The sequence below is a fragment of the Lygodium microphyllum genome, chromosome 14, assembly GCF_053477565.2.
Source record: "Lygodium microphyllum isolate KBCC chromosome 14, Lygodium_microphyllum_v1.1.10, whole genome shotgun sequence".
In the NCBI taxonomy this organism is placed as follows: domain Eukaryota; kingdom Viridiplantae; phylum Streptophyta; class Polypodiopsida; order Schizaeales; family Lygodiaceae; genus Lygodium; species Lygodium microphyllum.
The window spans coordinates 22625569-22642963 of NC_141148.1; the positions used below are offsets into that span (position 1 = coordinate 22625569).

At 39.1% G+C, this 17395-nt stretch overlaps 1 protein-coding gene across 1 annotated transcript in view; it reads right to left on the reverse strand.

Moving 5' to 3' along the window:
- Window positions 1-819: 819 nt before the first annotated feature.
- Window positions 820-17395, reverse strand: part of LOC148025412 (uncharacterized) — a 39871-nt gene continuing 23295 nt past the window's right edge. Inside the window, exons 3-9 of the mRNA XM_087692536.1 lie at window positions 3683-3909; window positions 3426-3568; window positions 3018-3303; window positions 2803-2913; window positions 2324-2722; window positions 2107-2211; window positions 820-1983 (exon numbers count right to left, since the gene is read on the reverse strand). Of these exons, the coding sequence (XP_087548662.1) occupies window positions 1186-1983; window positions 2107-2211; window positions 2324-2722; window positions 2803-2913; window positions 3018-3303; window positions 3426-3568; window positions 3683-3909 (2069 nt within the window). The 3' untranslated portion in view covers window positions 820-1185. The remainder of the gene's footprint in view (window positions 1984-2106; window positions 2212-2323; window positions 2723-2802; window positions 2914-3017; window positions 3304-3425; window positions 3569-3682; window positions 3910-17395) is intronic.

Consider the following 17395-nt stretch of genomic DNA (forward strand, 5'->3'; position numbering starts at 1 on the left):
AAAAGATGTGCAATTAAATGTCCCAAAAGGGATGAACTAGTGGTTGAGATTGGGATCGTATCTTGTTGGGGGTGCATCACTTGGTTCAACACCCATATTCCCATGGTATATTCTATGAAAGTCCATGCTCTTGCATGATTACTCAATTGGTCATGCTCTATAGAGTCATCAAGGACACTAATCCCAATTCAATCATGCTTAGGAGATTCACTTCAAGCAATCCCACTTATGTATAGGAACGAATCCATTGTGGCCCTTGACTACTCACTCTAACTAAATATTTGAATGGAAGGCATCGCTATGTGGACATTCTTTTTTTTTTTCTGGTTGTGTTTTTTTAGAAGCATCAACCTCAAACAACTCGATTTATTGCATTGCCAAGGCCCAAAATCCATTCGCAGTTTATTGCACCAAATAAAGTAGAGTACATGGCTAAATTACTTGTGGACAATATCCATATAGAACCAAATCTTGATTATGCTAAAAAATGCTCATTGGGGCTTCAAAGGGAAAGAAAATGTGCACACATGTTTCCTAGTAAGGAAGGAAAACACCATGTTCTTTCATTTCCTGGGTAGGGTTGTTTTTGTTGCCTGCATGTGTGTATCATGACTTGAATTCGGGGTCTGCTGCAAAAGAAACAATGAGGTGCCACACACCAAAGGGGTAAATAGTTTTTCTAGATTGTATCTTCTTTTTACCCCTTTTAATTGAACTAAAAAGGAAGTGGTTACTTTATTATATATGTAGAAACTTAATTGTTCTTCAAAGTTTTGAGTTTGTATTTAAGAATAAAGTTTGGTCCTCCCTGTTTTGTGTTCAAAGGCAAAATCCCCTGCCCACCTCACCACTAAGGCCTTGAGGGGCAGGCCAAAGACTTAAGGAGACTCAATGGATGCTCAAGTCATCACATGAAAGCAGTAGTATACCACTGTAGGTATCCGGGTTGTGAATACTTCTTTTCCTATTGTTGTAAATGCGGTTTACAAAAAATGCATTTTGAATTACAATTGGAAGAGATCATCAACTTCAAAAAACCTTTGAAAGATATTTGAAGACCTCTTCCTTCATAGAACCCTAAGCTCGAGGGACATTTTACAATTTTTTACAGAGAATCTGATGTGATGCATCATTAGATAAGATGCAGACTGAACATTGAATGCCAGTGTGATAATACCAAAAAAATCAAGTTCTTCTATGAATCTTCGCAAGCTTTTTGGGAACATCTTCACGCAACTTGTGAAACATGTTCTTGAGAAGCTGTGAGACTAAGACGGTCTTTGGATTAGACTGTTGTTCAAAGCTCTCCCAGAAAGCCTGTGTTGCTGCTTTATCTTGTTGTAAGCCTGAATGTGGCAAGAGAATATTGACTTTTCTCTCTGAAACCTCAGTAGATGGACTAGCACCATTCTCAAGGTCACTTGCCACAATATTGACTTGTCTCTCTGAAACCTTACTAGATGGACTAGCACCATTTTCAACGTCATTTTCAAGGCCTTCATCTTCCTTCACAAATGTACCTCGAGTAATGCATCCATTTGAGTGTCCACCATCTGTGTGGTCAACATGATGTAACGGATCATCCTCACAATTTATACAATCATCACCACTATCAGGAGGAGGTTTCTCTGTAGCTTCATACTTCTCCTTTTGGCATTCAGAACATGCAAATTCTGGAAGCTTCAAAGTGGTCAACCAGTTATGCATACCTGCCCCTGTCATGCTCTTAAAGCATCGGAAACAGAAGCCTTTACTGCACAAGGCACATTGTACTAAACGATATGCTTCCTTGCAAACAAAACATCTCCGGCCTCTAGGTCCAACATTATCTTTATCCCTTCCCACCAAAGCCTTGAGGCCGAGTTTTGCAATATCCTGGTTAAGAATATATAGGTCTAATTTCAGTCTCTCTCGCTTAATGACCAGATCATTGAGTTCATGTAATCTTTGCAACTGTAGCCTCATTGCAAGCAGCTTCTGTTTCTGTGAATAGCCATCCAGATAAACAACTTACACAGGCGAAAGGAACATGTATAACAATCTTAACATTCTGTTCTTAACACAGTTTTCCGGTAACTATATCCTACACAAGTACCGACTACTGACCATTGAAAAGCTGTGCCTAAAGCCACGCCCATGAAACATTGAAGATGTTGCATCCCCATCACCACCACTCGGATTAAAAATACCAAAATATTCTGCTGCCAACTCCTGTTGAGCAAAATTTGAGAGAGTTTTTACTGAAGGAATACTCTTATTAGCCTCGAACCTCTTGACCAAGATTACTATCAAACAGCTTTCAAAAGTTGGAGGAGGGCTGAACCTGCTGGATATGATGTAGCAGTGGACCTCCAAATTTCTCTCTCTTAGACAGCCAATACCAGTAGACCTCTTGAACAAGATCTCGGGATGCCATATTTGTTTCCGGCAGATCTTCAAGGCTCAAGATTGCATAAGGTTCGTTGATACTTTTCTGTAGTACCTTTTCAGACAAGTTTAACTTGGTGTTGGAAATCCCATTCGGAAGTGGTGGTTCTGTGCCACCTGATATGCCCGTGCCCTTTTCATCAGCTTCATTGCTAGCTCTATCTTCAGCACTAGCTCTGCCTTTGGTTACATTCTCAAGAATAGAAGCACCTTTTCTGGCAGCTCTTCTCCTTCTCAAAGATTTCCTTCGACCCTTTCTTCGCATGACATTCTTTCGACTATCTTCTATACTGGTCTGCACATTTTAACAGTCAAAACATTTGAAAAGGCCTTCCTGGAGTTTTATTGAAACATGTGTACTTATGAGAAACTTGCCTCATCTATTGATGTGGACTCCTGCACAAGCGCACTTGAAACTGGCGCAGTAGTTGCATGTTTTGGGCAAAACGGCCGCACGTAAACAATTTGCTGATTGAAATGTTGCACCTGTTCATTCACTTTCTTCGTAAATTATCCTAACAAAGAGTTGTTTTAATACTGCAGTGGGAGGAATTTTATCCTTCTGCAAAGTTAGCAAAGCAATAACAAACCTCAAATGATGCTCCTTGACGAACACCACATGAGACATGAAAAACTGCTCTGCATGTCGGTACTGAACACCTTTCTGAAGAACCTTCTTTCATACCACATAGCCAACATCGTCGTCGCTGCTTCTTAGCACGTGCATCTGCAGCACTAACGCCATCAATTGGCTCCATAGCATCTGGATTGACAAAAAAGGTTTCATTGGTGTAAAGGGCACAGACAACATGCACCCACTGTTGGGGTTCTGTTGCAGGTTTCAAGGCCCCACCTTGCTTACAGCAAAGCGCACATCTGTGGAAGTACGAAAACTATATCATTTTCTGCAAAACCTAATCCTTGGACAGTGTTACTTTTCCTAGCAAAGTACCTAAAGTAGAATATAAATATCGCATACTTTTTATATGCATCCATACCTGACCTCGGAATCAATTGTGCCTTCTGCAACAGCCTCACATTTCCTGCAGTACCACTTTCTGTCTTGGGCATGAACTCCTGAGACTTGAATGCCATAACAGGACTGATGGACATTAATATGACACATGGCACATCTGAAAAGCTGCATACATTAAGATACTGGATTATTAGTAAGTTTGCCCGTAGAAAAATGAGCCAAAATAAATTTATAACTGCTTGGCAATCACTTTGCTTGCAAAGGGCCATAGACGAGAACCAGATTATTAGAAGAGTTCTCCCCTCCGTTGCAGATGCAGCAATCCTCTGATTCATTATCCTGACCAAAATCAGTTGATAGCAAATTCAACTTATCCAAGTCTGCAGCCTTGTTTTCCAAGAGATCAATAATTTTTTCAAACCGGTCTAGAGATAGTAAGCGGCCTGGATGAGATGTTTTATTGTGGTTGTTTATCCAGTCCACATCTTCCCCATCCACATCATATTCTGCCTGAGAATTTAGAAATTGCATATACACATGATGTATAATCTGTCAGAACAATACCTACAGCTTCTTTCAATGCAATCATCATAACTGATAACCTTCATAAAGTAACTAACTTACATGCAAAATGCATATCCTTTTAGAACTTTTGAAAGTTGTCCATTCTCTATTATATACACAAGCCTTCATATTCTACGACTCGAAACCTTCTTCCGAAGCTTCATAGAACGGCAGGTTACAATGTATCCAAGTTTCCACATGTTCTCTCCTCTATATTATGTTTGGTCTATGGCTGTTGAAGGCATCTCTGGTCATGGGAATACTGTAGTATTTTGGTAGAAAAATTTATCAGGATGGATTGAACCCTTATTGGTTCTCAAATAAAATTGTCACCCAGCTGCATATCTACAGAACCATGAAATATCGGCTTTCGATGGAAAACACATTAACTGGACCATGAATAAAAAGCCATGTACCTCTAGCCTATCTAAAAAAGGACTCATCACCACAATGTACAAAACATGGAAACATTGATCCATGTACAACTTCTCTGATTTTGATTAAGGATACTTCTATGGTAATTTTGGGCACGAATCCTTGGACAACTTCTCTGATTTTGATTAAGGATACTTCTATGGTAATTTTGGACACAAATCCTTGGATGGGTATGATAGCATAATCCTGTGTTGCATGTTATGAACACAGCCCTAGAGGGGATGATGGAATATGAGATAATATCCTTGTGTAATGGTAAATGACATCAACCATATTCTTGTATGATGGGTTATGAGACCTACATTCCTGAAAAGGATGAATGATTCTCAAGGACCTAGGGATCTATGTTTAGTGACTAGGCGTGAGCATCTAATAGTTAGTCACATTTGATACTTAGCAATATTCTATATTCACTAATTTAGACCTAAAAGCATCAAACCATAGATTCAAAGATCAGGGCCCAGTTATGGAACATAATCATCACAAGTCCAAATCATAGCAGCTAAGAAATGCATTTCTTTTAGTTTGAAACTTACGAAATGTTTCTTAAATTAAGACACATTTTTTAGAGTAAAAAACGTGGGTTTTTTTTTTGGGTGAGTTGGAACCCAAAACATGTTTTTTTTGACAAAAACTGTTGGGCAATGTTAAACATGATGATGACGATGATGTGTAATCACTCATGAGGGCTCAAGATTTTGAATGTGAGACTGATTTTTTTGTGATTTTGTTTAGTTATTGGACTTTGTTAATCTAGTATCTATTTTCGTCTTGAGAGTTGATTATTATATGACTTATTTATGAGTTATTTATGATATATTATTATTCATTCTCGATTTTGACATTTTGTCAGTTTGTTTTAAAATGAGAGTCATGATGTTGCAACTTGACTCGGTCCATATTGTAGATAGACTGTTTACATGTTTATTTCAATTTTCTTTGTATGATATATATGAATCATAATATTTGAGTTCTAAACCATAGTATAGCTTGTCCAAAGACTAACTTTGACATAAATGGCAAGTCAATAATGTATCATGGATATGTACTGTATTATTCTCAATTGACTCTATTATCACTCAAGCTCAATTGGCCATTTTTTGTTTAAGAGAGAGTTCCGTAGAGGTTTAGAACCTCTTTCCCTAGTCAAAACTATTTAAAATCTCTATATAAAAAAACCTACATTTCTTATTTTACCCCTTCTCAAAAGAAACTTACAAAACACGTTTCTAATGTTTCGTTTCTAAACGTTTTTGACATTTCTAGCTGCTATGGTCCAAATATTGGACCTAAACCATAGAATCAAGAGATTCTCAAATGTGTTGTGCATTCGTATACATGCTCGTACGCTTTTTTGTCGTGTAAATATTGGACATCGCCAAACTTTCTTACCTACATATACCAAGAAAAATCCTAATTACGGAGGATTCATAAACCTTAAATTGTGATTAAGTAGTTTGATTGGCTCATGTCACATCTCAATCAGTCACCCACACCTTTGAGCTCCATGTTTTCTTTCAATGTCTACTCAGTTTGCCATTGCAACTCTTCTCTTACAGCACATAGGTAGTCATCGGTTATACATTTAGTTTTGGTATACCAAAATTGTTCCCGCTTTCTTTTTTGTTTGAACTTACAATCCACTAGTTTTGTCCCTTTCTGCAATGCTTTTTTTCAATGGCATGGCTATGTGATGCAGTAAGAACATGGGCAGATCCACATGGCTGCCATATAAATGTAGGTCATATAAGTGAAGATACCCTAGGATTTGCAAAAGAAAACAATGTATGGCCATAACTAAAACATAGTGAACTCAAACACTAATGCAAAGCATAGTGAACTCAAACACTAATGCAAAAACATTAAAACGCAAGGAAGGTGATTGAATAGTGAACGAATAAATGAATGAAAATGTACAAAATGCCCAAGGGGAGAGCTGTCCAACAGCTGCTAGCTCTCGTGGGAGCAAGCTAAGGACGGTGTTGATGTGCATCGTCCACTAGAGATGGATCACGAGTGCAATAACCACCAGTTGGAGCAAAGGCTGATGAAGAAAAGTGATAAAAACGCAAAAATGGCCTTCTACAAATGATGATGATGTCAATAAGCTGGGGTAAAACACAGCCGGTAGGAGTTGCCAAGTTGAAGAGCAATAGCTAAAGATGACCATAAAAGCAAGTTGAATGGAGACAACAGCAACTAGGGACATAGCCTAAAGAAATCACCAAGATGAAGACAATAGCTGCGGATAGCCATTGTGGGAGCTGGAGTTGATGGCGATAGCAAGCTGGATGCAACGCAGGCTGTAGACACTTGATAGATGGAGAGCACAAACACCACATGGGGAACACCAGAGCAGCAGTTGGAAGAGTGGAGCTGGTGTAAACAATGGACGGAACTGGGGTAACCTTAAGTGCAAGTAACCTAGCACACACTATTTATCGATAGGGGACCAACCAAAAGGTGGGGAGTTTGCTTATGGGAAATTGGAACACAACAGTGGGTGAAACTAGGTAAAACTTGCGTACAAGTAACCTAGCGCACACAATATTTATTGATGGGGGACCGACCGAAAGGTGGGGAGTATGCTTACGGGACACTGAGACACTAAAACACACCAAGTACATTTGAGTTTTGGGGCTACTTAACTACCTAATGAAGGTTTAATGTGTAATGCACCTTTTTTAGCTTAACAACCCCTCTCATGCCTAGAACAGAAACTAGAAAGGAACTACAAGCATATCTCACCCCGAGTGTATCCCAAGACCACCCCAAAGCAACCAAGGCATCAATCAATGGATGGATATCGGCTGCCCAAGGACCTACCAAGACTACAAAGGCGATGGTTATCTTACCTCGCAAGTCCAAAGAGCCATCCCAAAGAGGCCAAGGTATTGGACAAACAGTGCTCGTTGGCTACCCAATGGCCTATTAGGACTTGCAAAGACAATGTTTAACCACTTTAACTTTGGTTTTTTCCTTTTCTTTTTGCGATGTAACAAAGCTTGCAAGCAAAAGAGGGATGGTTGCTTCACAAATCACAAAACAAAGAGCATGGGTAGAGTCAACCACAAGATGTCAATTATGAAGAAATTGTGAAGAAGAATATGAAGGTAAGGTGGAGACAACATAGTCACAAAGGACGCAGGGGATGCGGTCCTGAAATGTAGGAATGTCTTCCCAAAACACAAGATACGTCCCCAATGCATCCCCAAAGGAGGCAATTCCCATGAAGGGTCCCGTCAGGAGGGGACACATCTCGAGACGAACAGGGACACAAGGGACGTGCGGAACATACAAGCAAGACACCACATGGTGCTTGGGGAAAAAATGAGGCGTTGTACCTCGTATCGGCCGTGCATACCTACATGGATAGTGACTCTCGTGATGCCCTGTCGTCTACGACTCATGACCTTGTGTATGCCATGACACGAAGTATTAGCCATCACCGAACTGCCCATGGGTCAACTCACATGCCACCCATCTATTTGTCACCCTTAGGCATCTACCCATCACCCTTTAGGCTTCACAACTGCAATGATTAGTCACTGCCACGATTGTGTAGTATAAGCCCCTGCCTGTCCTATGCTACCTCTGCATATGCCCTATAGGCTAAGGCTCTAACCAATTCGCTCTTTTTCTAGACCTATTCACCATGGCATCATCTTCCCGCGTTTCCTTGGCAACATCTTCTCGAGCTCCTATCCCTTGTACCGATGGCAAGGGTAGGTGATTCGATAATTGTTCATGGTGGTGTGGGGTTGAGACCAAAAGGCCAATATCATGTGAGGGATCAAGCCACTCGAAATGCACCTTTTGTGGCTATGAAGGAACACATGGAGCAAACAAAGTTAAAGCCCATTTCTTGAGAGAGTCAAGCCATCAAGTGCTCTTTTGTGAGAATCTCAGCCAAGAGAAGAAGCAATTTCTTCAACAAAAGGCTATAGAGCAGGATGTTATTTCAGCATAAAGAAGAGGATCTCGACCAATGATAGTAGATCCACATTCATTTGGCACTGCCACTCACACTGATGTTGTATCTAGCAAGCCAAGTTCAGCTAGGTCATCATCCACTATAGCTCCCACTACTGGCAACATAGGTGGTGGTGATTTTGAGATACCTAGCTCTTCAACACTTGCAACACCTACAGTGAAACGTTTTAGGTAGACCACTCTTGATGCACATGTGGATGCTAGGAAAAAGGAGGATGTATACATGGTAGTGGCAAGATTCTTTTACCATGATCATATTGCATGTAATGCAACAAAGTCTGGGTACTTTAAGAAAATGTGTAAAAAGAGTGCCTTTCAAAGTTTCATGGCTCATGTATCATTTTTAAATTTAAGGTGGAGATTGTTTTATTTATCCTCATATGTGACCATACATTATATTTTGTAAACATGTTAAGGTGTGAAAACATTTTTCACTACTTAGCATTAAATAAGGGTCAAAGGTGTAAGTGGATACCTTAGCCTATATATTCAAGCCCTATCACTTATACTTTCATCATACATATCTCACCTATCATTATCAATCTATCTTTTAGTTCATGTGTACTTACAAGCTCTCTCTCTCTCTCTCTTCCATGAAGTTCCATTCGCTATAGCCCACTGCTTACTCACACGAGCTCCATACCCAACAGGATCCTTGAGTATAGTAACCACCAATAAGAGCAAAGGCAAGTAAAGAAGAGTGATAAAAACACAAAAACAACCTTCTGCAAATAATGATGATGGGATTAAAATGCACCCTATAGAGGTCACCGAGCTAAAGAGTGATAGCTGTAGATGACCATGCCACAGTTTGAATGGAGACGACAAGTGGGGCAAAATGCAGCCTAAAGAAGTCACCAAGATGAATATAACAATTTAGGATGACCATTGCAAGAGTTGGAGCTGATGGTGATAGCAAATTGGAGCAAAATGTAAGCTATAGGTGCCTCATGGATGGAGGGTACCAAATAAGAAACACCTCGGCCACAACTAGAGAAGTACAATTGATGTAGACAATGGATGAAACTAGGGTAGACTAGGGTGCAAGTGATCTAGCATACACTCTATTTATAAATAAGGAACCAACCAAAAAAGAGGGAGTTTGCTTATGGGACATTGAAACACACCAAGTGTGTTTGAGTTTTGGGGTTGTTTAATAAGCTAATGAAGGAAGATTTAATGTGTAATGTATCTTTTTTCGATTAACAATCTCTTGGATGAATAGTAGGTCAACCCAGCTTCAATTGGCAACTTTCTCACTAGGGATATGAAACCCTAAAAGGAATTCTCTACTTGACCAATAAGGGTATTCATACTTTCTAACAACAAATGTAGTTTCATTGCTGTTTGAAATGGATATGGAGAATCCCTACATCAATTGTCTAATTATAAATGTTTGTCTAATTAGAAAACATTTACTCTAAAGACTTTGGTGATTCCAGTAACATGCAAAAGGGCAAAGAACTGTTAGCAGTCATGTTTGTCATACATAGTCATCTCCTACCTGTGAGCCTTAATCTGAGTCACACAGAGACATTAGGAGCTCTAACATTCAATCTATCATGTGCTTTGATGGAGCAAGCAGCTCTTTCTAGAGCATGCATTTCTTTTTCAATCAAATTTTAGGTGTGTTCACATTGGTCCAAGTTATTTTCCAACCTATGCATCTCTTTTCTAATGGTTTGGACTACGTTCACACTAGCCAAATGCATTTCTTTTTCAATCAAATTTTAGGTGTGTTCACATTGGTCAAGTTATTTTCAAACCTATGTGTTTCTTTTCTAGTGGTTTGGACTACGTTCACGCTGGCCAAATGGGGCGATCTGCATTTTTGCACCAACATTTCCTGCATTATTTCAGGTCAGCCAGCAGCAAATGCTTGGCGGGTTACTAGTCAGCCACTTTTTTGCAGATTTGGCTATATATACAGGATGTCCTCAGTTGGCTGACCATTTTGTCTTGCAGGTTTCATCACACTCCGCCATTTGAGACACTCCTCCGTCTTCTGAAGCTGCCTTCTGTCATCAGCCTGATCCAGTGCCCTCATTTACACCTAGGGCTACGTGCAGGGACTGATCAGTCCTTACATTCAACATTTTTTCAAAGTCTAGTGCAGGTTTTCTTCTTCCATTGTGTTAGATGACGGAGCCAGATTTCTTGAAAATGATGGAAGCACAAGTGTGTCTATCCTCCCAGCCACGCCTAGATAAGTGCTGGCCCTCAAACCTGATCTCTTTGCCAGCCGTCAACTTCCTGGAGTCCTACTATTCCTGGACTCCCTTACTCTCTAGGCTCCCCTTAACCCCGTTCGGGCGCCCAAGAGCCCGGACGGTCATTCTCGTGCATGTTCCCCTAAATTTACCTTAATGTGACATTAGATATTCCTTTTAATGTCACATTCCACACTTATGACCTTAATGTGACATTAAATATCACTTTTAATGTCACATTAATGTCACATTTCCTTCCCCTTAAGAATCAGTTTCGTCCTCGAAAACGATATTTGGAAGGTCTAACTGTAAATCGGGAAACCTTTTCTTTAAAGTACTTACTCGCTCCCATGTTGAGCTTTCTTCTGAACAATCTTTCCACTTAACCAAACATTCTTGATAAATAGTATTCCTCGTTCGTCTATTACGAACATTTAATATTTTTTCTGGTTCATGTGGATTAGATTGGTCATAGAATAACTCCTCAATATCATCATTTAAGATTAGATTATCCAAATCACCCAGTTTCTTCCTTAATTTGCTTACATGAAAAACTGGATGTATTTTACTACCAATAGGTAGTTGGAGCTTGTAAGCCAATTCTCCCACCCTTTTTAAGTATTATGAAAGGACCACAATACCTTGGTGAAAGCTTTGGACAATGTCCCTTTTTCATAGTTTTAGTTTGTTCAGACACCTTAAGATAGACCAATTCTCCTTCTTCAAAGGAGATGTCTCTTCGGTGATGATCTGCATATGCTCTAGCTCAATTTTGAGCTTTTTTAATATTTTCTTGAGCAAATTTTAACATACTATTCATATCCTCCAAAAAGTCTTTAGCTGCCTGAACCTTTTCCTTATGCAGTCCTACTGCAAAAGGAGCTCTGGGCTGAAACCCATACATCAACATAAATGGACTATATCCAGTGGAAGAGTGTTTGGCACTGTTATATGCAAACTCTGCTATCGGTAAATACTCTTCCCAATTAGTTTGCCTTTTACTTACATATGCCCTAAGCATATCTTCAAGAATTTGGTTAACCCTTTCAGTTTGCCCATCTGTTTGCGGATGATCCGCCATACTCATGCTAAGTTTAGTATCCAATTTCCTAAATACCGCACGCCAAAAATGGCTATCAAATTTTCTATCCCGATCAGAAATTATATTTGCCGGAAGGCCATACAATCGGTATATGTTCTCTACGAACAATCTAGCCAATTCTGGTGTTTTAACATCAGTTGAAGTTGGAATAAACCTAGCCATTTTGGTTAACCTATCCACAATTACCCACACAGAGTCGTGCCCCCTCTATGTTCTAGGTAGAGCAACAATAAAATCCATGGAGATACTCTCCCATTTTCCCGAAGGAATTTCTAATGGATGGAGAAGTCCTCCCATTTTTAATTTTTCAGCTTTATTAACCTGGCATTTATTACATTTGACCACATAGTCAAGGACGTCCTTATTCATTCCAGGCCAATAGAACTGCCTTTTAATAAGACTATAAGTCTTATTAACTCCTGGATGTCCCGCACTAGGGGTATCATGACACTCAAAGAGTATCTGGCGCCTTACTTCTATATCTTTCGGGACATATACCCTACCCTTGTAGAGTAAATAACCATTATCAATGGTAAAATTCTTCCACTTGAATCCAGTTTGAGCAACCCCTGATGCTCCATTTCCTTGTTGAACATCCTCAGATATTCCTTCCTCAATAGAAGCACTTTCAATTGGATCCCCATTTTTTATTGCTTCCCATATGTTGGAATATGCCGGATCAACCTGGCATTTCCCTTTTAAAGATTCAAGTAAGTTGGAAGTGAACTGAGTAAAACTCAATTCATTAATAATGGGCATTCTGTTGAGTGCATCAGCTACTATATTATACTTTCCTTTTCTATATCTGATCTCATAGTCGAACTCTTGGAGGAGTTCGGCCCATCTGGCTTTACGCCCGTGTAAATCTGGTTGATCATTAAGCCACTTAATGCTTTCATGATCCGATAAAATCAAAAGTTTGGCACCATACAAATAGTGCCTCCATTTCTTCATTGCATGTACTATTGCATACAGCTCCCTCTCATAAACAGAATAATTCTGTTTTGCACGATCTAATTTCTTGCTTTCAAAAGCAACTAGTCGACCTTCTTGTAATAAGACCACGCCTATTGCCTTATCACTAGCATCAGCTTCAACCACAAATGGTTTATTGGGATCCACTATTAATAATACTGGAGCTGTAGCAATAGCTACCTTAAGTTTTTGAAAACTTTCATTTTGGTCTGTTCCCCAATTAAAACTTTTCCCTTTCCCTTTAAGTTGGTCTGTCATTGGAACAGCTATTTTGGCATAATCTCGAATGAATCTACGATAAAATCCAAATAAACCTAGGAAGATCTGCAGCTCTTCCAGGTTCCGTGGAGGTGGCCATTCAATAATTGCCCTTACTTTTTCTGGATCCATGTTGATTCCCTCTTTCGAGATTATATGCCCTAGATATTTGACCTCTTGTGCAAAGAATTCACATTTAGTTTTCTTCGCATAAAGGGAATGTGTTCTTAACAGTTGGAATACTAATTGTAAGTGTTCCAAATGTTCTTCTCTTGATTTACTAAAGATCAAGATATCATCCAAAAAGACTACTACAAAATGTCCTAGATAGAGCCGTAAAACACTATTCATCAGCTTCATAAAGGTAGCTGGTGCATTAGTGAGGCCAAAAGGCATCACCAAAAAATCATAATGCCCGTATCTAGTACGAAATGCCGTCTTGGAAACATCTTGTGCCTTAATTCTTATTTGGTGATAACCTGATCTTAAGTCTATCTTTGTGAAGAATTTTGCCCCTTGCAATTGATCAAAAAGATCTTCCATTTTGGGCATAGGAAATTTATTCTTCACCGTTATTTTATTAAGTGCTCTATAGTCAACACAAAGTCGCATAGAACCATCTTTTTTCTTTACCAATAAAATTGGTGAAGCCCAAGGTGAATTACTAGGTTGAATAAATCCTTTATCCAGGTAATCCTTAATTTGTCTCTCAACTTCTTGATGCTGTGTTTCACTTAACCTATACGGTGGTTTTGAAATTGGGTGTGTATCCTTATTTATATCAATTGGGTGATTTATTTCACCCCTATTAGGTGGAAGGCCACTTGGTAAATCAGAAGGAAACACATCTTTAAAATCATCTAACAAACTGTTCAATTCATTATTTACATTCAATTCGCAAACATAAGAAAATTGTTGCTTTATATTACAGAAAGTAAAAGTATTCTGTACAGGAAGAGACCATAGCATATATACCTCACAAACTTCCTTCTTTATCAACTTCTGAACTTCAGTAGAACACAGCAAAGGATTATCAGATACTTCATGTTCACCTTGAATGACAAAAGTCTTACCATCCCTTTCAAATTCCAGTGTATTATGGTGATAACTACGTTTTAAGGATGGTTCCAATCCCCATAGCCACTCCCTCCCTAGGGCAATATCAGCTCTTTCCATATTCATTATTTGGAAATCAAGCTTATCTTTATATCCTTGAATCTCGGATTTCAAATTGGATACCATTGTATCCCATATTTTATTGTCTTGGCCTTGCATCATACGCACAACATATTGATGCTCATTGTTTTGTTGGGGAAGTTTCAATTTTTTGACAAGTGCATAATTTATAAAATTATGTGTGGCAAAGTCATCAATCATGACTCTAACCCGTTTTCCAGCTATCAATCCATGTACTCTAAGTAAATCATGTGGCCCAAAAGTAGACTGCCACAAAGAAGTTGACATACAACACTTATGTTGTACATCCATGTGCAAGACCTCTAAAGATTTATACTTTTCATGGCTCTTTAATTCTAAGGTCTGCACTACATGGATTTGTTTTTCTTTTCCCTTGCCCTTGTCCTTTCCTTTGTCTTCCCCCTTTTTCTTTTGAGGGCAATTCCAAGCAGCATGGTTAGGGGATAGGCAATTAAAACACAATTTTTCTTTTTTGGCCTTATCAAAGTCATCAGGACTTAACTTTGGCCTCATATATGGTTTCTTTTCAAAAGGTTGTTTTTTACCCTTGAAAAATGGTATTTTCCTTTTAAATTTGCCCACAAATTTTGAGGTTTCTAATTCCTTAGACTTGGGCTCCATATCAGTGAGACTGGTGAGTGTACCTGGACGCGTACTATCTTCATAAATTAATGCAAATTTAATTGCCTCTTCAAGCGTCTTAGGCAAACTCCGTTTTACTTCCTTTTTACAGGCTTTATCCAGTCCCCTAATGAATCCTCTTGTTTTTGGGAATTCATCAATTCCTTCCAGTTTGAGGATTATCTCACGATATTCCTCCAGATATGTCAGTAGGGGCCGTCCCTTTTGTCTGACATAAACCCAATCTTCCCAATTTCTTTCCATTTCATTTTCAGCAAGAAATTCTTTTAAAAAGACGAATTCAAATTGAGCCCAAGTTTCAGGTATTTTATTCGCCTCCTTTAAAGTTCGCCACCACTTATATGCTTTGGGCCCCAAAGTTAAACTGGCCTCCAGTGCTTGGAGATGTGGTGGGGTATTTTTTAATTTATGTAAATCTTCCCATTTTTGGAGAAAATTAAAGATTGTATCTTTATTCCTATCTTTTTCCTCCCCGTAAAATTGAGGTGGTTTCATATCCTTTAAAACCAGATTATCCCTCAATTTATGATAGGTTTGGGGTTCTTTAGAATCTCGAATGGTCACATCTAAATCTTTCGATGAAGATGGGACATCTGAGATTTCTATCTTATTTTTATCTTTTTCCAACAATAAAGTTAACTGAGATTTTATTTCAGTAAGTGTTTGAGTTAAAAATTCCATTTGAACCCCCTGAGTTTGCACACGAGCAGAAAGATCATCAAATTGCTCTCGCGTGGCAAAAAATTCTTCCCATTGTTCTTCTTGTATGTCTAGTTCATGAGGGTCTACCATAGGTTGATCCCCAGAACTAGAACTTTCTATTACCCTTTCTTTCCCTTTTTCTGCCATTAATACACTGGAATTGGAAAGCAAAAATAAGAAATTTGCATACAAGATAAAATACTTCCCTGATTTTTAATGGCAGGCTGTGACTTCAGTTGTATATGATATTTTTCTGCCTGTCTCACAGCAGTCGCAATCCTATCCGTCTCAGGAGCAGTCCTATCCGTCTCAGGAGCAGTCGGATTTACCTGTCAACAGCAATCTGATACTGGCGGCTCCACTTCTGATCTAATTCTCGCGGATGCTGGCAGCTTCACGTCTGATGTGGTTGGTCCTCGCGGATGCTGGCGGCTCCACGTTTTTTCTTTTTTTCTTTTTCCCTGCCCGTAACGAAACATTTCTGCCCGTAACTTTTCTGCCGTGACGTTGAAGGTCACATTAATGTGACGTGGCGCTGAAATTCTTTTAAATTTTCTTTGACGGCCCGTTTTCTCACGCGACGGGACGGGGCGCTTTTGACTTCCGTCAACTGACGCTCACACGGCGTTCCAAAAACTGACGGCTTGATTAGCGATTGACAACCTGACGGATTTCTGTTCGATTAATGATCAGAAACATAGGCTCTGATACCAATGTTAGATGACGGAGCCAGATTTCTTGAAAATGATGGAAGCACGAGTGTGTCTATCCTCCCAGCCACGCCTAGATAAGTGCTGGCCCTCAAACCTGATCTCTTTGCCAGCCGTCAACTTCCTGGAGTCCTACTATTCCTGGACTCCCTTACTCTCTAGGCTCCCCTTAACCCCGTTCGGGCGCCCAAGAGCCCGGACGGTCATTCTCGTGCATGTTCCCCTAAATTTACCTTAATGTGACATTAGATATTCCTTTTAATGTCACATTCCACACTTATGACCTTAATGTGACATTAAATATCACTTTTAATGTCACATTAATGTCACACATTGTAGCCTCTCTCTCCCCTTGTCCAAGTTTCCTCTTTCATTGCGCACTCTCACAAGAACAAAATTTCAACAAGCTTTGATTTGAGAAGTACAAAGGGGTACAATGTCTCACAAATAATTAAGGTATAGAAGATGCATTGAATGCATGATACTCATGAGCTTAATACACCTAGTCCAACTAAAGTGTGCATGACTACTCATGAGCTTGATGTCTTTACCACATTTTAAAATACCTTGACACAATCCCCAACCTTGAATTACACTCGAGTGCGAGCTGATATCAATATTCTATAGCTGCATCTATGTAGGAAAGAATTGGAGTGACTCTAATACAACTTGGAGGAATGTATTAGATCTCATAACGCAACAAAAAAAATAGTTTATATCCTTTTTATTATTTTGCATATTTAATTATTAAATTTGTTTCCTTTGCACTTGCTAGATATAAAGAAAAGTGCAAAAGAGCTAGTCACTAATGAGTGGTCACAAGTTATGGTGGACCAATGCAATGGGCTAAAGAAAATATACTACACAATTCCACCTATATGATCCAATTGGGCGCTTGTGACCGGAACTCAAGCGTATTAGGATCAAGCTCACACACAAAAAGGATTAATGCCTTAAAGTGTGGACTAGATCCACTAGAACAGCAAACAGTCACAATCAGTGAAATATACAATGTGTGTGTGTAGGTTGAAAGCTTAAAATGCGTATATCTTTGTACAGAAGACTCATATGAAGACTTCAATATTGTTTTTGTAATGAACTCAAAACGAGCTTTCACGTGACATCTATATTGGGGGGTTCCTAAATTTTATAATAAGTTTTGTATTCCAACAATGCTTACTAAATTTGGTTATTTCAATTCTTG